The 24,592-nt window shown below is 37.8% G+C and overlaps 1 protein-coding gene across 3 annotated transcripts in view; it reads left to right on the top strand.

Annotated features, from left to right (window-relative positions):
- The window catches only part of elp4 (elongator acetyltransferase complex subunit 4), a 169,796-nt gene that overhangs the window by 73,013 nt on the left and 72,191 nt on the right, over window positions 1–24,592 (top strand). For all 3 annotated transcript variants that reach the window (XM_055649259.1, XM_055649260.1, XM_055649261.1), the window contains 2 exons: window positions 13,756–13,864; window positions 14,890–14,996. In XM_055649259.1, coding sequence (XP_055505234.1) covers window positions 13,756–13,864; window positions 14,890–14,996 — 216 coding nt within the window. The remainder of the gene's footprint in view (window positions 1–13,755; window positions 13,865–14,889; window positions 14,997–24,592) is intronic.

Raw genomic sequence — 24,592 nt, 5'->3', positions numbered from 1 at the left:
AATAAATCCTTGTTCATTATGCTACTCGATTTGAAATAACCCTTTCCTGCATTGGTACCTAACTATCCTGATCTAGAAAATCAGCTCTTTAACAATGATTGAAATTATTCTTCACAATTTTACTGTTCGTTTGGTTTGCCCGATCTAAATTAAAGTCCCCTCTGATTATTGTGTTGTGTTATATGACAAAATTCTTAAGGGGTTGAACAGGCTAGATGCAGGAAGATTGTTCCCGATGTTAGGGAAGTCCAGGACAAGGGGTCACAGCTTAAGGATAAGGGGGAAATCCTTTAAAACCGAGATGAGAAGAACTTTTTTCACACAGAGAGTGGTGAATCTCTGGAACTCTCTGCCACAGAGGGTAGTTGAGGCCAGTTCATTGGCTATATTTAAGAGGGAGTTAGATGTGGCCCTTGTGGCTAAGGGGATCAGGGGGTATGGAGAGAAGGCAGGCACGGGATACTGAGTTGGATGATCAGTCATGATCATATTGAATGGCGGTGCAGGCTCGAAGGGCCGAATGGCCTACTCCTGCACCTAATTTCTATGTTTCTATGCACCTTTAGTTTCTTGATTTATGGTATACTCTGCATTTACACTTTCTTCGGGCCCATATACAACTCCTCTTGCTTCTTCTTGGCTACCAGCAAAGTGATACTTCCTCTTAAATGCCTTTATCTCTTTCATAAATATTTGGGCTATTTCATCTTGCCTGTGCTTTTAAAATGCACTTTTCTGGCCTTTCACTATGCATACAAGTAAACCTGAGCTGTTAGCAAACTCTGCCCATGTAGAGTGCAGCAAATCATTGTGTTCACTGTAAAATCAACACGTTGATTTTAAAGTTCTCCTATCTGTTTTCAAATTCTTCGGTTGCCCTGTTATCCTTTCTCTGTAACTGAATCCACCCCCACAAATCTTTCTAATTTTGTTTGATCCTCCAGGTTGACCTAGCGCATTCCTAATGTCTTTGGCTGCCTAGCTAAATTAGAAATCCCTTCCCTAAACATCTGCATGTCTCACTTTCAATACCTGAAGGCAGAAACCCTTATCACATTTACAAAAGTATATCTATGAGCACCTATGGTCATGAGTAATAGGAGCAGAATTAGGACATTCAATCATGGCGGAAATATCTCTCCGTCCTAACCCCATTCCCCACTCTTGATGTGCTTATAGGGTTGGTGTCAGAAACTAATGAGCAAATCTAATTTAATTTTCAGTCAGCATCGTTACAATGGTCTAAATTGCCCCTTTCTGAGCAGCGTCTCCATAGTTCCTGTTCTCCTTAACACCAATTGCTTTCTCTCTTCCTCAGTTCTGACGAATACTCTTCAATGTAAACCGTTAACTGGCTTCTCTTTTCTCAGGACGAGCATGGGTAGGGCATCATGATTGGCATTGACGAGTTGAGCCAAAGGGCCTCTTTTGTGCAGTATGACAGAAATGCTGCTTAACTGGCTGTGTTTATCCAGAATTTCTGTTTAAAATTCCAGTATTTAAGAGTTTTATTTTTTCTATCACTGTTAAATTCACTGTGGCTTCTCTTCCAGGCATGTCTCCCTTAACGAAGATGTCTTCCTTGCTCCAATTACATTTTTTTTTCTCTTTCCACAGATGCTGAGATCTTCAAACATTTCTGTAATTGTCTCCCTTAAAACCCACCTCTTTTACAAAGGTCTTCGTGCTTTGTGTCAAATTTGTCCTGAATTGTTTTGATGCCTTGTTAACTTACTGCTTCATGCTAACTGCTGTGTACATCCACATTATTGTTGCTGCTGTTTCAATGCTTCTGATGATGATGATGACCCCTTGATGGTATTAGTTCAGAAGTTTCAAGGCATGATGTGTACGTTTCGTAATTGATAGCAATCCAGTGAAATTGGGATTATTGGCATTCTTGATGGGAGATGGGACTGGGATCTACAATAAAAGGAGGGTTAAGCGTCGAAGAAAATCACTTTTTTAGTATAGAATCTGGCCACCCAATTTGAGTCACGTTGGACATGATCCGAGTTGGTGGACTCAGATTAGTATATGGTCTGATAGAACGTTCAGGATTGGATTGGATTTCATTGGTCTATCTGGGACATATGACAATAAAACACTCTTGACTCTTGACTGAGCTGTTAAATATACCTTGTTTGACAGATTGGGATGATTTGCTGAGTATTACCACATGTAACCTGCTTTTAATCAATATTTGGTATTTCATCCTCCTACTGATCAATACAATGTTTGAGATTGTTATTTTTACATTTCAAATGCTCCTTTTCAATAAATCAAGGCCCAACCGGGTAATTAACAGGGCATGCCATAGATTGTCTGTTTCAGGAGTTGAATGACACAGCCAGCCCAACATTGCCGACAAAGAATAACTAAGGTTTTTAATGCTAGGGACGTTAACCAAGGAGAAGATAGTGATTTTCATTTGATTATGTATGTAAATGGTTCATATTTTCCAAGATCTAGCTGTGATTTTTTTTTTAATTGTCAGAGGGCAGTGTGGTACAGTGGGAATTGGTTGATGGGGGATCCTGCTCTCACAGCTGTTGGGTCTAAGGCCCATCGCCTCATATGCGTTAATTAATAATTGGTGAGGATTTTCCTCATTTTTTCACCTCAGTGTTGCATCTTACCTCCAACAAACTTCCCCTTGGGATTTGAGCTGATTTTTCAGAACTATTGGAAACTGTCCAACCAATAGCAACTGCATTCCATTGCCATGGTCATTTGAACCTCAGTAGTCAAAGTGTGATATATAGATGATGTATTTCATCATCTTGTGCATAACTTATTAATAACTCAACGGGTAAACCACCAGGTCTTCTGTGCTATATGGTACGGGATTAAGAGGCTTTTGGATAAGCACAAGGATATGCAGAGAATGTAGCAATATAGATCATGTAGGCAGATGAGATTAGTTTAACTTTATTTATTTATTTTATTATTTATTTCGAACAGAATAAAAAAATAAAAAGCAAGTGTGAAACAGCATACAAAAAACAAAAACAAAAATATTTATAAAGTGTCATAAACAATATCTATAAATAAATGAAATCGTATGTGTCCGAAAAGGAGCAGGAAGAAGCCAAAGCTTATTAATTCCCATCCCTTATTCAACTGCTTGTAATTATCTTATACAAATTTAGCAGCTATATGTACACCATATGTACACCAGCCACTATATGTACACCAAATTATTTACATTTATACACTAATCAAATATTTACAAAGCCATACAAAAAATAAAAAAATTAAAAAAGAAAAGAAAAAACCCTCATATTCTATACAGTATCTTAGTCATATATACAACTCATCACTCTATAATCACCCTTCCCAATACAATCAGTATAACAAATATCCCACTCACAATCACCTATCCTCATCCCAATATCCTTTTAAACAAGTGTTTTTGTACATCTTTTTAAACTGAATTATGCTTGTGCTAAGTTTTATCTCCTGTTCCAGACCATTCCACAAATTCACACCACAGATTGCTATGCACATACTTTTAAGAGTTGTTCTGACATTGAGTTTTTTTTAAATTATGTTCCCCTCTCAAATTATACCCACCCTGTCTTTCCATAAACAGTGTTTGTATATTTCTTGGAAGTAAATTATTTCTTGCTTTGTACAAGATTTGCGCAGTCTTAAATTTAACCAGATCGGTGAACTTCAGTGTATGTGACTTTAAGAATAATAAATTGGTATGTTCAAGATATCCAACGTTAAACTTGGCATCATGTTTGGCCTGTTCCTGTGTTGTACTGTTCTATGTTCTCTCATGTCAAGAGTCATAGTTGCGGTTTCCCATTTCATCCTTTTTACCAATGTTCATAAGGCTATTCGGCCAATCAAGTCTACTCCACCATTCAATCTTTCCCTCACAACCCTGTTCTACTGCCTTCGCCCTGTAACCCCTGACACCCTTACTGATCAAGAATTAATGCTGACATCCCAGATGCTGATTGGTGCTCAAAGAACCATTTGGCAAATACCAAATATGAATGTAAATATTTATACAGTTCATGTTCCTTCCACACTTATTTTGGGATGCTATTGTTGCTTTACCTCGGTGCAGTTACAATCTTCACCCTTTATAAGCAGCTACGTTCTGTAACTTTCTGGGATAATCTACTTTTTCCCCTATAGATGCTTGCCTCCATAGCATTCTGGAAATTTTTGGCGAGAATTGAGACCTGTGCCTGGTGTAGCTTACATTTTAACCAATTACCCTTACATAAACTTAAACTCAGAAGCCAGAACTCATCATTTTCATCTGTTAACACTAATATGAAGATTATTCAAAACATGTCTGAATTAAAATGAGATTCTGAGAATATTCTCCAATAATATTTAACAATGTCATTTTCAATTCATGTCTGCTTCTGAATGTATTAAATCAGCAGTGCATTTGTAAAGGACAAGACTTCAGATTGAAGTCTTTTCCGTAAAATAACATGCCATCTATTAATGTGACATTAGCAATAAGGTGATGTATTTCCTTGCGGCACTGCACTTCACAACAGTCTTCAAGTCAGCCTCTGGGTTCACATTTCTTTCACTGTAAAACAACAACTATGACTTGGGAGATTTTCTATTTTTTTGCATTATCAATTACCAATGTTCATAAACTATTTCCGAGCAGTGAACGCAGTGAATGAGTCTTTGTTCAATTGCAGAATTTACTGGAATTTATAATAGGGCTAATGTGATACTCTTTGACATTCAATGGAAGTTTCATTATCATCATTTTCCAGTTATCCACCAGAATGTTTATGAAACAATGTTCTGCATGAGATAATTACATATAAGACTACCTTGTCTTTTGGCTCTCATAATTTTATACGTTTATATTAGGTCTCCGTTCAGCCTCTGATGTTCCAGAGAAAACAATGCAAGATTGTCCAATCCCTCCTTAGAGCTAATACCTTCAAATCCAGGCAGCATTCTGGTAAACTTCTCCTGCAGCCTCTCCAAAGCCTCCACATCCTCCCTGTAAAGGATCGACCAGAACTGCAGACAATCCAAATACAGATCAACCGCAGATGTATAAAGTTCTCATTGCATTATGACTTCCTGACTTTAAACTCAATGCCCCTACCGATGATACTGTACGCCTTCTTTTCCACTCCATCTACTTGTGTTGCTACATTTTGGAAGCTATTATGGACTTAGACCCCAAGATCCCTGTCACAGTCAGTGCTGTTAAGGGTCCTGCTATCAACTGTATACTTTCCTTTTACATCTGACCTCACAAAGTGCAACATCTCATACTTGCCTGTACTTGAACTATATCTACCATTCTGTGTGTGTCCCCCCATATCTTTAACTGATCTATATTCTGCTGTATCCTTTGACTGCCTTCTTCATTGTCCACAATTCCAATTTTTGTTTCTTCTGCAAACAAGCAAACCAACCCATTTAAGCAGTAATCATAAACCCAGTTAAGGAGAAATACTTTGTGATGTATTCTTTTTTTCTCTTCAGCAAATAGAACTCTAAATAGTTTACGTCTGCCACGCTAGGAAATAACTCAGCAAATTAGTGATTTTTATTTCATAATCTTCTAACATATACCAAGAGGTGACAGTTTTAGATTTGTTCAAGAAAGCACAGTTTCTGTTTCTGCCTTTATTTTGGTATATTTCCATTGTTTCACTGTTATTTTTTTTTTTTTTAAGAAGTTTACATATTTGAAAATTTATTGGGATGGATGATTTTTGAATGGAATTTACATTGAAGTGCAGTCTGTATCTGGGTAAAAGACTTTAGGAGGAGTTTGGACTGCAATGTTGGAATTACATTTCTTTGGATAGGGTAGATGGAATGGCCAAGGTTTCAAATTTACAGGGCAGTCATAACATGGATGAGAAATTTTTTCAAAGGAAAAAAAAGAAACCATGAGGATTGTGGAGGCTCAGTAATCCAGTATACCCTGGGAAAAGATTAGTATATTTGTTTAACATTAAAGGAATCAAGAGGTACAGATTTAGAATGGGAAAATGTCAATGACATAAAAGATCAACCCTAATTTATTGAATGGTGAAGCAGGAAACAGGACCTAAATACCAGACACACACACACAGACACAGACACAGGCACACGCACACACACACACACGCATGCAACAAGTCATGAACTCTACCTGAAATGATTAAATGATTATTTTCGATTGATTGAATTGTTTATATAAATGTAGTCCACTTCACAGAGCTATTTTTTCCAGCAACAATGCAACAACTATTTTCTTGGATAGACAGCATGATCTGTGAACAATTTCTGCCTATTCCGTAATCCAAAAGCAAAACATTGCAGATGATAGGAATCCGAAATAAAAACAAAACTTTGAAAATATTCAGCAGATCATTTCTGATGAAAGACAAAATATTGAATTTGATTTTCATTCACTGTTGTCTATTCTTGTGCATTCCAAGAAAATGGTTCTGTAATAAAAAGGAACTGCAGATGCTGGTTCATACCAAAGACAGACACAAAATACTGGAGTAACTATGTGGGTCAAGCAGTGTCTCTGGAGAAAATGGATCGGTGACGTGTCAGGTTGGGATCCTTCTTCATACTCTGACCCAAAACGTCACCTGTCCATTTTCTCCAGAGATGCTCTCAAAATAATTGAAAAACATTGCAAGTCAGCTAAACGATGTCCCAAGTCTTTGATGACCATGAAACATGTCAAGAGCTTTAAAGAATCTGAACACCCTCAAACACTGGGGGGGAAAAAACAATAAAATACAATTAACAAGAGCACAAAAATCCAATTAATAAGAAGTAGAAAAATGTATTAAAATCCTGGTTCTCATCGGCCATTCTTCTTCATTGGAATTAATGGGCTGTTCCTGCTTCAGGTTTATTAAGCAGATTTCCCAGCATCGCCACTAGGCTATAGCCTCAAGGTTACGCTCCACTGCTGGACCCTGTGGCCAATGTCAAGAGTGCAGTCAAGAGAAACCTCAGCACAGACTGGAAGCCTTCAATGGCTTACAAGGATAATTGCCAACTCTTTTGGCATTACACTTTCTAATATTTTACAACCTGCCCTGGCCTAACATTATGATGTATGCTCAAAACCTGTACTTAGTCTAATATTAATTAAACACATGGCTAACATTCAGCACAGACTGGAAGCCTTATGGCTTACAAGGGTAAAACTATTTTTGGCATTACACTTTCTAATATTTTACAACCTGCCCTGGCCTAACATTATGATGTATGCTCAAAACCTGTACAAAATAATTAGTAATTAAAGTAAAAAAACACCTTAACTTGATGGCTGCTTAGCTTAATATATATATATACAAATAAAGTACATCAGAATTGGACGGTGTTATTTGGTAGTTTCTAAGTTGTGTTCCAATCCTCTCTAAAATTAACTTAGATTCACTTAAGATTCAGTTGATACTACTGTTTGAGTGGCAGTGACTGCACTAATCCTAAGACGTTGAACTGTTTTGGTTCTCATGGGGTTTCTTAGAAATTCAGAGGAAGTGCTCTAATGTTCCTTATGAAGGGAAAAGACATATTGGAGACATGCCAAGCAAATATTGTGAACATTTAATGAGTTCTTTAAGGAGTTTTATTCTATCTGCAAATTATCAAGTTCCTTTTAAAAAAAAAAAAGACAAGAATTCAAAGTATTGTCAAAGTGACTATTGGCAAAGTCAGTGAGAAACTGATGTCCTGGTTACTTGGAGAAATCTGTAACAAATCAAGAAACTACAAGAGTGAATAACCAAATAAAATCCATATAAAGGGACTGTTGATGGGCATTCAAATTTACTTTTGAAAATACGATGGTTGCAGGAACATTCTACATCAAATAATCCATAAATGTTAAGCTAATTTAAATGCACCAAAAATTGAATACTTCAGACTCCAGCTGTGCTCACTATTGGTTGCATGGACAGCTGTTAATGTTGCTGTAAATGTAGATACATTATTAGCCTCAGTAAAAATAACTATTTCTGCATTCCACTGTTGTATCAATGTTTTGAAAGGGCAGATGTATTTGTTAAGAATTACTGTGTTTAGTTTTACAAGCAGAAGTTTCTGATAGGCAGATCTGTTTTGTAAAAAATGGTTAAATTTTCTGACCGTCTCAATCAAACACTAAACTGCAGAGTGAGCTGTCATTAAGTGGAGTGAAGCTGGCAAGAATTTTCATGCAGTCAGTGCTACTCAGTTCCCAGAGTCCCTGCTGTGCAGTTGTTTAACTCTCCAAGAAGCCTGTTAAAGAGTCCCTGAGAGCATGTGTAAAGCCCTCCATGTTAATAGTTAATTGGATAGGATGGCAAGATGAGAGGACAGCTGAACATGTGGGCCTCTCAGTCTCAAGCACTGGTGGACTTTTAGTTTAATAATAGCAGCTGTTCACATTGTTGAACAACTTTGTTTTCTTCAGTTCCACAAATGATGAAAAGAAGAACGATTCCTCAGAAACTTGCCTTTTTATTGGAAAGTAGAGAGCTCCCCTGCTGCTCCTGCTCTGCCACAGCTTCAAACAACATCACGTGCTGCTAATTCTCCAATCATTGGAGACAGTGTGGGATCTCATAACCGTGCATCTAGCATACTGTTTTATTTCCTTTGCAATGATTATGACAGAAAAAAGAAAACATGTAGGGAAGGCGCTATCAGTGTCAACATTATTTGTCATGGAACGTTACTTGAATATAAATGGGAAATTAGTTAAAATAAGTATACCCTTTCAACAGATAGCTTTCTTTATTGCTGGTTACAAGACTAAGCATCTATATCTGGTACACAAAGAGAATTCGCATAACATGAAGTATAGGATTGTTCATTCAAGTACTTACTTCAAAGTGTTGAGAGATATAGATTCCATATTCAACTCTCTTTTGGAACCTGATGGGTGCCCATAGAACTGACAGCAGCAGTTTTGAATGGAATTACTTATCCGAATGGGGTCATAGTCAGATTGCAAGTGTCTGGGACTGATTTCAACCCATGTTTATTTAATATTATTTATTCTGATATGCGGATCAAGTAAATGCAACAACATTATGCTCACTAGATATTGTGTTCCTATTATTCAGTCATTTATTAATTCTTTGAAATTTCCACAATGTTAAAAGTGCAGACATTTTTAGAAGCACCTGTAAAAGATTCCCCGGGATTAAACTTAGTTGTGCAACATCATCCAATTAATTTGTCTAAATATACATAAGTGAAATAGAGTTGGACAAAACATATCTGGGAACAAGGCCTGGTGTTTTAAGGTCCACAACTAAATGATGTAAGCCTGAGTCAGTCAACTTCTCATCATGGTGTGGGAATAGTCATCTGTTCAGGCATATGGAATCTTTGGCTTCCATACTCTACAGTCGGTAATTACACAGAATCTCGGTCATTGGTAAACTATTCAGAACAAAGGGGACAAAACAACCTCTGGATTTGCCCCATTTAGAAACGCAGCCACAAGGCATGTATATGAAATTGTATACATATGGCACTGACTTTCAAGTATTAGGTTTGTTGATTGTGTCTTGTCCGTGTCATCATTATACAACATAATATGGACATACAAATTTTGTTTCTACTGGATATTTGCTTAACCATGAATTGAAAGTCATGATAGATAGGAGCAGGATGAAAATTCTATTTTCTTTGTTTTGCCTGTTTCCATTTTTAACTTTCATTTTAGTATTTTTACTGCACAAGCATGTGGCTTTTTTCACAGGCTGAAGTGTGTATTGCAATATAGAACTCTTGAAATGTGCTTTAGAACGTTTCTCCCCCATCTGAAAGAGAAGAAAGAGCCTGAAAGCTCTTATCTACAAATGCACCACTTTATATTAATATTTAATTAGCAGGCAAATTGTACTGTGTGTCTGAAAGCTTCTGAAGAGTTGTTAGTGCCACAATTGACCTAAAAGTTTAATAATAACTCACTCCATAGAGCAAATGCCAGTTCAACATCGGGAAACACTGCAAGCCAATTCCTTTGAGATGAGAAAGCAAACCAAATGGCAGGCGAGAGTTCCTGGGATGGAACCTTCTGGAAAGCAAGGAGCTGGAGTAACTTTGAAGCCAGGCTTTATATGAAAACAGTGGGGAAAAAGCTGATCCCTCCTGCTCTGGGAGATGCTGGTTTAAGGCCAAAATCTCATGAAACAGAAGTGCAGTTAGATCCTGTAACAGAAGGCACTGGTAGCCCTAATAACCTGGCAAGCAAAGGAGGGGGCAAAGAAAAAGGCTGCTTCTGGGAACAAAAATCAAAGAAATGCTTCATTGTAGCTGTAATTAAGAGCACTCACTTGTATTTTTCCTGTGTCCAATATGCTCTTTGTATCCATCAAAATACAGAAAACTTGCATTACTGTCACATCTGTGTATTATTAGTTTTCACATTCGGCTGACTTGGATGTCTTAATTATCATGCTCATCACTGAATTGGTATAAATCATTGTGGATAATAACATATTACTTAAAGAATTCTTGTGCAGAGATGAAATGATTTATTTAGAAAGTAGTGAATGAGCATCACGGTGGTATTAATGCCCTTTTTAACTTAATTAATAGCAACTTTATCATTTCACATATTGCTGGTAATTAATCCCTAGAAACAGAACATTGACTTAAATGTTAGCTTGATTGAAGGAGTGAAGTGGATGTTTCCACTACAGTAAAGGGCTGTTTTTATCTGAAAGCCTAAAGGAAAGATTTTTTTTTTAATTCCTTCAGACTGGGAGGGGGAAGGGCAGTGCAGAATATTATTTAAAGAATCGTAGAATACTAATATTACTCATGTCAGTGTACACAAGGCTGCTCAAATCATAACAGGTGACAATCTGGCCAGCAGAGGGAGTAGTCTTCTGTATACCAGCACATTCCCATCATTCTTCCCACCTGCCCCCTCTTCCAGCCAGTCTCCCATCTGGACCGAGGCCTGCCTGTCTGCTTCTGATGACAGGCTATAATTTTTCTCCCATCAACGTGCGAACACTTGGTACAGGATTAGTATAAGCTCATTTGGAAGTTTCAGTATCTGTAGCCAGCACCTTCATTACAGGAGTCAGCTGTTTTTATTGCCTCCTAAATTTTGAACAGCTTTTGTGTATTTACTTGCTTACGTTAGTCTGAATATTTTCATCTCACCCTGTTTTGTTTTAACAGTCTTGAGTTTACAAGGTTTAAATAATTGATTTGTCTGTTTATTGACCCATGGTCCATTTAGAGTTATACACTGATGGTACCATCTTGATGGTAATTTTCTGTACATTCACTTAGATCTTGATAACACGGGGAATTGATGACATTAAATTGAAGATGGCATCATCGACTATCTTCATGTTAAGTCATTTCACATAGTTTGATAACATTATTTATGGAGGAACTTTTCCACAGCCCAAGCATAGACTGACAATAAAAAAATCGCTAATCATCGTTGCAAAAGTGGGAAATGTGAAAAGACTCAACCAATTAATTCAGTTGGGAGATTTTGACAATATGAACCCAGAAAATGAATTGTATCTTTTATCATAATTGGTTATCAAGTCAGAGATTTATTGATGACAAATATTCTTCTACTGAATAAATAGAATGTTGATGGTGCATAATATTGGCACTGTGATTGTAAGACTGTAAATCACCTGGGTACCTACAATCTGAAGAGTGTCATAGGATTCACAGATTTATTATGGGGGGTTTTCTCTATTGACTTTTGAATTATGAATCATTTGTGTAAACTATAGATTTTTTTTAACACCGAAGTATAAAGTTTTATTTATTTTCAATGCTTGTGCAACACCCTGAATATTGTCATTTATTGCTAACTCTGCTTTCACCTAAGTACATTAGAGCACGTTAGAATTTTTTTCCCTAAAGAAAAACAACTGCATAATTTTGACTAGCCTTTCAAACAATTAATTTATTTTGGAACATATGATATCCCTCAATAATTTTTGATCTCTCTTAATATAAACCAGAATAAAGGGTAAACTATGTCCTCTTAAAAGGCGATGTAACACTGCCTTTGGGCATGAACTTATTAATAAGGATAGTACGGTATTTTCTGGTAATACAAAATGGTGATTAAGTGAGTAGAATTACATGTATTGCAAGTTGATTATTTTACAAATTGACTTATCAATGTACATGTCTTATCTCCCATCATAATGCACATCCAGCTTTAAGCTATCTTTGTAAATGATGTCCATTTGTACAGCTTTACAGCTTAATGTAGTTGCAGCACTGGATTACGTCAAATACTATAATTCATGACTAACAAAATGTTGTATGTGCCAATATTATATCAGGAATGTGCATTGAAAACATTGTGATTTCCGTTACAAAGTACTAGATGATTATATAACAGAAAAATTAGCTAAACCCATTTTATAACCAAGAATCATTTATCTGCAGACAATTTAAAACCTTGAAAAATTATTGGCTGTGTGAATCTCTTTATATTGAATAAAGCAGATGTTATTTTCCTTTTTTTCGTTTTTTCGATCACCTATATAAATGAAATAGTTTTGTGCATACCTCCTTTTAATGTTCTCGTGTTGACAATATGACCCTAAATTATACTTTAAATTATCTTCTTTAACCATGATAGCCTTGGTCTTTTTGTTAATCAACTCAATGCATAATCTTTCAATACCTCCAACAGCTTTTTCCTGTGCAGGCCTTCCCTCTCTCGGGGACCTTAAGCTTGCCTTCTGCTGTATTCCTGGAGCTCTCACCCTTCAGCTGGGCCTTGCCTACCAATATATTTTGCACATGAGGCACCTCAGTACTGGTTGCCAGCACTGCTGCCTCCAGCCCAGCCTCAGCAATACCATGTCCAGTTAGTTCTCTTATTTCCCTACTTCCCCCAACCTGAGCCAACAGCAACTCAAAAGTCCATGTATAAAATCAAATCATGCTGAAACAATAAAAAAATAAAAAAGATAGGAGCCAAGGCTCAAACAACTTAAATGGAAATAGTATAAGAAATGGGAAACGTTTCGTAAAAACCAAAATAATATAAAGTAGCCTAAAATGTGGTCTGTCTTAATAGATAAAAGGCAGGCACAGCATAAAACAAAAAGGACACAGTAAGAAACAAAACAAGAAACGAATCCTGCGAAATTAAGTTATATTTTAAGATGTCAGCTTTCGTAGAGCCTTCAATTATTTGTACATTTTCTTCCTAATACGTAGCATTACAGGAGAGATAATTTTACATGAACATGAAGATCTTTAGAGATAGATTAGCAATAGCAATCCATCCTAAACAGTAATAATTTAATGCAGGACACTTTGTACGCTTTGTGTTTTCTTTTATTAAAATGCACCAAGAAACGATGCATTGAAGGGCAATGACTTTGCAGCTTTGAAGCTGTTTTCCATTTACAATTGGTGTATAGCAGATGAATTGGCATGAAAGAAAGCATTATGCTGTCCATAAAATCTACTCAATGGAAGCTAACAGTGAAAAAAAACTAACAGCAGTAATGTGACTTTTAATGCAATTGAAATATTTAAGTGTAAAATAATAACTAAGTATTCACTTAATTTCATTACTTCACATAAATCAACATACTATGTATTTGTAACTAAAATATTTTTACCACTAAAATTTTAATCTAAACAAAGATGAATTCGGGAACTATCTAATCATTGATAAGCTTTAAGTTACCTTTATTTATTTATGGGGTTAGCCTCAACTTATTCTGTTCTTCTCCTTTTTTTAAATTCTTTAAATCTATTTTCTTCTATCCTCTACAGAACAAAGCAGTTATAGGCCGTGTGGTAAAATTATCAGATACTGTGATTGGTCTTGAATCATTTAATGCTTCTGAGAGAGAAACCAATCCAATCTACAAGGACTATCATGGTAAGTCTAATTGTGTCCAAAGTACCCAAGTGATTTATAGATATTTAACAGTTTGCTCTTTAATTAGTTTGTCTGCCATAAGGTAGTAATTGATTTCATTTCAGAATCTGCATTTTGACTGTCTCCCAATGTAGCAATCTATTGGTCAGACTGTTTATCTTTTACTGTGCATTAGGACTGTGAAAGTAACATGGCAACTACTCGCATGTTGTCAAGCCAAATTACCAAGACAGTGCTCAATCAGATGTGCATCATTGTAGGCAGGCTTTTGGGAATACTCACGCAGAGGAAGCCAGGCAGCCACTCGGCCAGTGAGCTTACCAATTCCCTTAACCATGACTAGACTGCACCAACTCAGCCAATGTTCCTGTCACAAAAGATCAGCTTAGATTTGAGCTCACACCGCTCGAAGCTAAAAGCAGACCTCATGTATACACCAGTTCCTAACGGTCATAAATGAGCTTCATTTCCAAATATTCATTTATTTTACACATCCATTCTGAATTTTGTGCCCCTTTTAAGGGCTATTTACCACAACAGCATGTGACAATTTGTCAATGGCTGAAGCCTCAAAATACATTTAATTTATAAAAGCTGCAGTCAGTCAAGGTTTCCAACCCATAAGCCATGTTTTTGTGGCTGCTTACTGGTGCATTTAATAAAATAAAGATCATTCAGCAATGCTTTTGGGCAGCAAGCAAGGTGATAGCCACATTTGCTTACTGTAAATATAAGAGAAAATATCACAAATGGGCCTCCGTTTTGACAACCGTCAGAATTCTTTTTGTGGATGTCATATCTGTACCTAAATATAATTAGTTTTACTTGAACAAGGATTTTTGTTTATCTTATTCTGCTTGATTACTTGGGCATAATCACACTGCTTGCTTCATTGCTTCTGATGGCGATCCCTGGTTTAAAAAGGGACAGTGAGGAATGTAATTGTGGAGAGTTCTGCTATCAGCTTGTTTAATTTATGCAGCTGCATGATAGCATGTTTTTTCTTAATTTAAATTTTCCTTAAGGTTTATTCCATGTTCGTCAGCTTCCTCGGCTTAATTGTTTAATCTCTGATGTGCCTGATACAAAGGATCTTGCATTCAAATTGAAACGAAAATTGTTCACTATTGAGGTAGGAAACACTGAGGTTTACTTTATTTTATAAATCTACCAAAGAATAAGTTGTTTTGCAAGTTAATAACAAAATGAGCTATGTCTTACATTTGACTGTGCAGAAAGTTATTTTTCATAGAAGCTATTATCTTCCCAAAAGGAAGAAGCGTTTGGGGTGGGGGAGGGCAAAGAACTCTTTGCTACACTTTCAGTTTGTGGGTCAAGAATTTTTCTGTAACTCTTGTGAATAAACTAAGGCAAGGATGTGCACTATTATATGTCTGCGGGTCATTTGTCAAATTAATTGCTTAGATTGACTGGTACTTTATTCCATCTCTTTGCTGTAGATCTGAATTAAAATATCTTTGCAATAAAATACAGTCTGGCATCATTAATAATTTTTGCTATTCATCATTTGCAATACCTAGCATATGTTGTATTGAACGAAAATAATAGAAATCTCAATGTAGTAATGTTAATATTTACAAATTCCTACTACTGATCACATGCTTGCATTAACTAGGGCATTACACCAGCACTTTGTGTCTTTTTTTGTAAAGCAGCATCTGCAATTCCTCATGTCTACATTCGTTTTTAGAAAATAGTTTAACATGCATTGTGAGCTGAATGATAACAGACATAATATACTGTGAACATATTTTCTGCTGTAAATGCCGCTACAATTATTTTCCTCCGTATTATTAACCTAAATGTGGCTGGCCTGGGAATATTTAAAAAATGATTATAGAGGTTAATTCTCCTGTTCTACCAGATTCAAACTTCAGCAGTGATCCAAGATATTTGTAGTGTTTGTAATCCTGACGTGTTAGGAGTGAAATGAATCCATTCCCTCTTTCCTCTGTTACTAAATAGCAAATGCATACAACTGTTAACCAATTAAGGCTGAAGTATTAATTAACTAAGCATGAAAAGGTGAGTGCGTATTTGAGGAGTGGCTTTTTGTGATGTGATAATTATTTCTTCTCTAGTCCTTGTGTAGAGTCTTCACTGGAGATAAAATAAGTGGGCAGCCCTGACAAACCATATTATTTAATCTCCTGTCAAGTGGAAAGCATTTAAGCAGGCCACTTGTCTTGGCTATTTCAGCTTATACAAGGGAATGCAGCACAAATAAATTAGCATATTTTGTCTTATTCACTCGCTGCTGGTCAATTTGGGTTGGCATCGCTTTGGTGTTTGGTACTTCACCCTGGAGTGACCACTGTGGCCCTTCAATGACCCTCTGGCCTCTTAACTAACCACTTGATAAGGCAACTGTTGTCACCATCCCTCTTTTTCTTTCAGTTTTTCTATCCTTTTTTGCTTTCTATGCTCCCACCTCTACAACCACCCAATCCACCCTTTAAAAAAAATCTATTAATCATTAAATACTCAGTCCACTGACAATTAGGATGCCCTTTTCTTAATTAATGGTCATCAGTGGTTTTCATTATTTAATTGCATTGAGAATGGTTAATAGTTAATCGGGTGGGCAATTGTCTGATTGGGTCACTTTGGGAGCAGTGCTGAAGATGTTTTGATTGGGATTCCTCTCTGTTATACCCACTTAGCAACTCACGTAGCAGTCATAAAATTAAGTGTCTGTCAGGGATAACTCTTTTATTTCTTAACGCATTAATGTAATTTTCCATAAAATTAGGATTCTTAAAGAGTTTCATGTTGAATAACATACATGGGATTTTTTTTTAAGTTGTAACGTGCATTTACCCAGCTTAGTTGAGGTACTGTATTGAATTAATTTATAAAGTTCAAATCAAACATTTGGCTTCTACCTTTATGTCCTACTTGCAAAATTGATTTAAAAAATGCATTTAGGATACTTTAAGGAGTATTTTAAATCTACTTTTTCAGATTTGTTGACATTGCTGAATCTTTATTGTCAGCTTAAATTCCAGTGAAATTATTTAAACAAGACCCCCCCCCCCAAATCATGTGGTTGCCTCAATAAATTTGGTAGGACCAAAAACAAAGGTGACTTAAAGCAAACAGTTGATTAGTCTCTGCACACATCCCAAATGTTGCTGAGTGCAAGTTAATCAGCTACTCTGCTGCACTTCCCCAAACTTACTTTCAATGGAGATATTTCACGCTCAGCAATAAAAACGTTGAAGCATGCTGGTGTTCTCCAGAGGAAAAGGTAAATATTTGAAAGTGTTAATTTATTCTGAATTCCTTTACAAAAATTGCAAATACAATTTGATTATTTATTTCTTTCGCACAAGCTGCAATCTAGATCAAATAAAACTGAATGCTAAAATGCATCCCTCAGTTTACCAATACAAATACAGTTTCCCAACGTACTTATTATTCTATCCATGTAGATTTAAACCTATGGCAAAGTACTAAAAGGGAGTTGTTGACTCATACAGGCCAAAAAATATCATGTATTATAAGAGATGTATCTTATGTTTGTCATTTACGATATCAGGAACCAAAGCGTATTACAGAATCAATTTGTGATGTAGAAAATGAGGCAACCAGTTTGTGCTTAGCAAGCTCCACGACTACAATGCAAATGTAACCAGATAATAGAGCTTTTATTATGAATTTTTTGGGTAGCATCTTAAATAACCATTAACACTCCACTATTAACAATAACACTCCGTTAACAAATAATCCTCCAACATTTTCGCCCAACAAATAATCCTCTGACATTTTTGCCACCTCCAACGGGATCCCACTACTGGCCACATCTTCCCATCTCCTCCCCTTTCAGCTTTCCGCAGAAACCGCTCCCTCCGTAACTCCCTGGTCAATTAGTCCCTTCCCACCTGAACCATCCCCTCTCCTGGTATTTTCCCTTGCAACCACAGGAAATGCTACACTTGTCGCTTTACCTCCCCCCCTTGACTCCATCCAAGGACCCAAGCAGTCTTTCCAGGTGCGGCAGAGGTTCACCTGCACCTCATCCAGTCTCATCTGTTGCATCCCCTGCTCTAGGTGTCAGCTGCTCTACATCGGTGAGACCAAGCGTAGGCTTGGCGATCGCTTCGCCCAACACCTCCGCTCGATTTGCAATAACCAACCTGATCTCCCGGTGGTTCAGCACTTCAACTGCCCCTCCCATTCCGAATCCGACCGTTCTGTCCTGGGCCTCCTCCATGGCCAGAGTGAGGCCTACCGTAAATTGGAGGAGCAGCACCTCATGTTTCGCTTGGGTAGTTTACACCCCCAGCGGTATGAACATTGACTTCTCCAATTTTAGGTAGTCCTTGCTTTCTCCTGCTTTCCCCTCCCCTTCCCAGCCCACTGTCTCTGCCTCGTCCTTTCTTATTACCGCCCCCACCCCCACATCAGTCTGAAGAAGGGTCTCAACCCAAAACGTCGCCTATTTTCTTCGCTCCATAGATGCTACCTCACCCCCTGAGTTTCTCCAGCATTTTTGTCGACCATTAACACTCCACATGTCTTTAAAAACCTATAAATGTTTGCACATTCAACACAGAAGTGCAGTTTTACTTTAGAGAGCTATGCATTACCTCTTTCCATACATTCCACCACATACACTGAAGGCATGTTACTAAAAGGTCCATTTTGTGACTAATGAGCTTTTGTTGTATAACGTTATAAGATCACTGCAAACTAGTTTATTTCACAAGTTTCTATTGCAGACTGCTGTTTTACTAAACATAAGGTTATTAAGGGATTATGCAAGTAGTGCATTTGCATGACGAGAGAAAAGTTTTTGTAAGTTTATTAAAAAAGGGGAATGAAATGTTGAACTAAACATACATAAGTGAACAGAGTATTAAAAGACCGAGGGAAAAACAACAAAAAAGTCTGCCTGTCTAATCCTATTTCTTTCCACTTTGGAATCTTAATTAGGAGGAGATAAAAACCATCATTTGACTAAATTATTGTCTTGAATCTGTAGCAAAAGGTATAATCCGCAATTGGGCCAATTAGTGCACCCTGTAGTTAGCCATGCTGAGGCAGGCAATGTGATTAGAGCTGACACCAGCCTAGTTCCCACTGCTGCTTTGCCAGGTATGATGGTCAGACTTCAAAGGGCTTGAGGCATCAGCAGGGCAAGGTTTGGAGGCCAACTTTTGGTCCGTCTGTTAATCTCCCTGCTAAACTGCAATGCCCCTCGCACAAAACGAGCTTACACGACACAATCATGCGGCATTAAAGTTTCAGTTGAGTTATGCCAATTGCCTTTGATTTTCTGATGATTGACCAAAGGATGCCTATACAGCTAGACACATACTCAAACTTTCCCGATTAGGTAAGCTGAACGCTATCTAAAACATTTTTGCTTTTTTTTTATTATGAAGGCCAAGATAATAGGTTTTACTTGACATCTGTGATGAGATCATCAGGATCCGACTTACCACATTTTTCTTATGATCTTCTAATAATGTTATGGAATACCTTTGGAACTCCTCCTGCCTAGGTTGCTTAATTGTCTCTCACTTTTGTATTTTGTTTCCTGTTTAGTTATTGGTTGGTAATGTCACAATGTTTCCATTTTAAGAACAGCCTACAGCAGCACTGGTGTTGATGTGAACAAGAAAAACTGCCATTCCAATGACTTTCCCTAAGGCTGCTGCAGGCTTCCCTAACTTGTGTCTCTTACACATTCCAACTGGCTTTAAACGGAGCAGAACATGGAAGCTTCTGACACAACCTGACAAAGTAGTCACTGCCATATTACTAATAGAGATTGAATTGTATATATACAGCTATACAAATTTTTGGTGGTAATGAATTTTAGCTGAAAACTTCAAAAAATTGGGCCTTAACCCACAGCTTTGTTCTGATTCGTAATTTAGCTACTTGTATCAATCAGCATATTTGTCACATAACCTTTAATATTTAGAATCCTATTCAAAATCTCCAATGTGGTTTTGTTTGAGACAAAGAGAGCGCAAGCGTGTTAGCTGTATTGAAGTTTTATCGAAAGTTTCTTGAGTTATCAGATGATATGCATTATCTCAGCGTGTTTGCTGGTACGTTTCCTGACATAATGCATATTATTTGATGGACCAAAGGACTTTTGATGCCACAAACAATGCAAACAAGCATACCACTCTCCTTCATGCATAAGCACATACTCGCTCCCTAACTCCTTTGCTTACGTGCGCATGCACACATGCCACATTCTCAGGCGTGTTATTGACGTTTTGACTGAGGTTATAAGTATCCAAGATAATGTGGCACATGTTTGTTGTATTATATCCACAGAATCCTGCCTTCCTCTAAACTCCTCAATATAAACTGGAGTGTTTAGCTATGACGTATGCCATTGTATGTTTTCTAATTACAGAATAGTTAACACATTAGCATCATTCAAGTATCTTCAGAGATCCTGATATAATTTAGGCTGAGCTGCCTATACCACAACTCAGCACCCTTAAGCAGAAGGGGGAGGGTAGTGGAATTGTACCAATTTATAACAGCTCCTTTCTCAGTTTTGTTCACCTATAATTAAGGAAAGAATAGTCATCTTAATAAGGTAACTTTTCTTTTTCTGTATTTTGGTTATTTTATCTTCTGTCATTCATTAGCAGCAAGAGTATATGTTGGTCTGCATAAATGTTCCAAGCTTAAACAGTCATCGCAACACAAAGAATGAGGGAGCAGAATGAGTCAGAAAATGATGGGAGAGTTTGGAAAAATACAGCTATAAACAAAGAGCAGGAAAGTGAACAAACAAAAGAGACGAAGGCAGATAAATAGTTGGATTGAAGTAAGAAACAAGAGTTTAAAGTTTGTAACCAAAAATAAATTCAAGTGACATCTACTCTCAGGTACACATTGACATTTCATCACTGATTTGCAGAGGAAACATCTGAAATGGCATAAAATTGAAAACAAAATTCCTAAAAAAGATTATTTGCCGTACCCCATGCCATCTTTTTCTCAAGTGCAGGATCTTATCCCTTGTTCCTAGTCCTGTAAAATTCTGTCTCTGCTGAGGGCCAGATATACCAAAGATACGCATATTTATTTATGCTTTGACTCTGTTCTCACAGCAGCAAATGTTACCGTATTTTCCCACTTTAGTATTCTAGTTTGCATTTCTATCATGGAGAACCACTGCATTTAATAAGAAAGAAATATTTTCATTCATTATAGAACCTTTCATTACATTTACCACCAATTAGTTACAGTACATATTCAGGTCCTACTCTTTGGAGGCACTGTGTACCATCAACAAAACATTGTTATGGGAGATGGCAATATCTTCCAAACTCCATCAGCACTTCACACAGCTTGAAAAAAACAGCCACCATCGCCGTCCTTGATGGTGGCTTTTTTTTTCAACTTGTGTGTCGATCCGGTCATTCCCTCTTCTCCTCTCTCCCGTCAGGCAGAAGATATAAAAGCTTGAAAGCACATACCACCAGATTCAGGAACAGCTTCTTGCCTGTTATTGAATGGTCCTCCCATAAATTAATCTTCCAACCTACCTGAGTGTGGACCTTGCACTTTTTCTTTGGAACTGTAACGCTTTAATGCTTTGTGTTCTGGTATTTTTCTCTTCACAATACCTGTGATACTTGTGTACAGCTTGATTTTACCATGTATGATATGATTTGCTTGGATAGCATGCAAACAAATCTTTTCATTATATCTTGGTACATGCTAACTCGAGCAGAAACACAGCAGCATTGGATGAGAAATGGTAGACACAAAATGCTGGAGTAACTCAGCGGGACAGGCGGCATCTCTGGAGAGAAGGAATGGGTGAAGTTTCGGTTCGAGACCCTGGATGAGAAATGAGTGAAATAGGGCACAGTGAACAGACTGAACTTCTAGATGAATTTGGACATTATTATGTTTGAGGTCAATGGCATGCATTGAAATGCAGTGGCGTTTGCTAGCCAATAAACATGTGAATCACCACCACTTGATATTTCCAATAATAAGTCTGCGTTGAAATTACACAGCATTATATTTTGGTATCAATTCGGTATGTAGATTGTAAAGAGCCAACGATAACGTACCTGAAAATGTACACCTGATCTAGCATGTGTTGTTGACAGCAGAGTGAGAGGTGATTATCATGATCAATATCACTTTTTTTCCAGTAAAGGAAAGGATAAAATAAAGTAGAGAAATAAAGTTCAGATTTCAGCCCAATATGTATTGTTAGGACTGGAAAATGTTAAAGAAGTAGCAACCAAGTATAGATGCTGGGAAAGTGGTGATGAAGGAGTGGGTAAGAGTAATGCCCCTGCCCCACTTAGGAAACCTGAACGGAAACCTCTGGAGAATTTGTGCCCCACCCAAGGTTTCCGTGTGGTTCCCGGAGGTTTTTGTCAGTCTCCCTACCTGCTTCCACTAACTGCAATCTCCGGGAACCGCACGGAAACCTTGGGTGGGGCGGAAAGTCTCCAGAGGTTTCCGTTCAGGTTTCCTAAGTGGGACAGGGGCATAATAAGGAAAGAATAAAACCTAAGATTTGTATTGCAATAAAACGCAACATTGGTGATTCTAGACTAGCAAACTTTCCAGATTATTGGATGTTACTCCAAATAATACCCTCTATTTTACACAGCCATACAACAAATTTCCCAATGAATCCAATGAACTAAACTGGAGTGATAAATGTACAAGCACTCGAGTCCTTGGCTGTATTTGTAACTAATGGTAGGCCAGAACCAACCCAGCTCCACCCACACACCTTATCCCCAGCCCTGGCTACCCTCCAGACCCTTGGCTTTGGCCATAGACCCTATGCATTCTACGCTTTGGCTTTGGCCATATTCTACCCTATGGCTTTGGCCATAGACCCTATGCAAACCCTATGCATGTATATGCATTCTAGAACCCCAGCTCCATGAGTGAACCAGATGATGGACCATTAGGATTTCCGAATAATCAGATGCCAGATTATCTGATTTCTACTGTAACATGGAAGGTATGAAAGACAAAGAGGACTTTGTTATTGTTGGGATCTTACTGCCAAGGATCATCATTTATTGCCTATCACCAATTGCCCTGGAAAAAGTTCTGAAGTAAGCTGCAATCTTGAACAATTGGGCTGATTCTAATTTAATCACTTTATTTCTATTTATTTTAAACCTGAATGATGTCAAAAATGCTCTCAAACTAAAACTCATTCCATGTATCCAACCATTTCCTAGAAACTAAATCCAAAATTTCCCCTCCTTACTCCTCTGGTTAGTCTTGCTTGGTAATTGGTTTAAAGGGTTCTTCTGTAATCTGCAGCTTCTTGAAACTGTTTACACAGACAGTATCCTGGTTAATATTACGATAAATTAAATTCCCACATGTTACTACCCTAATGTTTTTGCATTTATCAGAAATGTGTTTACAATTTTGTTTTTTTATTTCCTTCAGACTGCTTGCGGTCTGTGGTACATCTTTATTGTTTCCTTTTTCTTGATGGTCGTTGTAACATTCCTGAGATTTGAGATTCTTTATGCAGCCTGGCCTATAGATCACTCTTGACCTGGAGCAATGTGGTTGAGTCTTAAAGGTCCTTTGAAATAACCAGCAAGCGACTCTGTTGGAGGACATTTAAGGTTGAGCAGTACATGCTGACCTTGCCAACGGTACATAGGTCCAGAAAAAAGCATTAAACAAAAATATTGTAATTTCCTTATTCATGACTGCCCTTTGTTGTGCTCTCCTCTGTCACATCTGAAACCTCTGGAACCAGTTACAATAGCTTCCAGTGCTAACCCTCCATCTGCCTCATCTCTATAATAGCTGTGATGTCATACTTCTAAGCAACGTTTAGTGCGCTCATCTGCCTTATTCAGATGCTTTTTGCCATTCTGCGGCACGGTGGCGCAGCGGTAGAGTTGCCGCCTGACAGTGCTTGCTGCGCCAGAGACTCGGGTTCAATCCCGACTACGGGTGCTGTCTCGGTGGAATTTGTATGTTCTCCCCGTGACCGCGCGGGTTGTCTCTGAGATCTTCGGTTTCCTCCCACACTACAAAGACATAAAAGTATTTAGGAAAATTGGCTCTGTATAGGTGTAAATTGTCCCTAGTGTGTGTAGGATAGTGTTAAGGGGCTGTCCCACTGCGGCAACCTAATCTGCGAGTTTAGAAGAGTTTGCCCTCGACTCAAACTCGCAACATGGTTGACACGTGGTCCTAGGAGGTCATTTGAGGTCACTGGAACTCTCTTTCATGCTCAAGGGGAGTTCCCGCATACTCGTGACCTCAGTTTGGTGGAGGAAAATTTTTCAGCATGTTGAAACATTTTCTGTGAGTAAAAATTGGTCGGCATTCTTTTGAACTCGTAGTGCAGTGGAGTGGGGTCGCTATGTAGTTACAGGCAGTCGAGGGCAGCCGTAGGCAATCTCCTTCGCTGACCGTGCATTTTAATTGGCTCATTGGAGTTTTCAGGAACAAGGAAAACCGACCGGTAATTTAAATGCCCGCTAAACTTTATTATGTTGTCTGGCTTCTTAAAAGTGTCTCCACTCCTTTTCTCCCACCCTACTCTCCCCTTCTCTCTCCCTCTCTCTCCTTCTCATTCTCCCCCCCCGCCCGCTCCGTGCTCTCTAAAGGACTTGCGGTACACTGTGCAGCCATCATTTACCTTCCTGAACATCGCGGGTGTGAATTTCAGACAGCGCTCTCCCGCATTCCCTGGCCCCCACCTTT

The sequence above is a fragment of the Leucoraja erinacea genome, chromosome 18 (genome assembly GCF_028641065.1).
Source record: "Leucoraja erinacea ecotype New England chromosome 18, Leri_hhj_1, whole genome shotgun sequence".
NCBI lineage: Eukaryota > Metazoa > Chordata > Chondrichthyes > Rajiformes > Rajidae > Leucoraja > Leucoraja erinaceus.
This window is presented reverse-complemented; position numbering and strand designations above follow the sequence as displayed.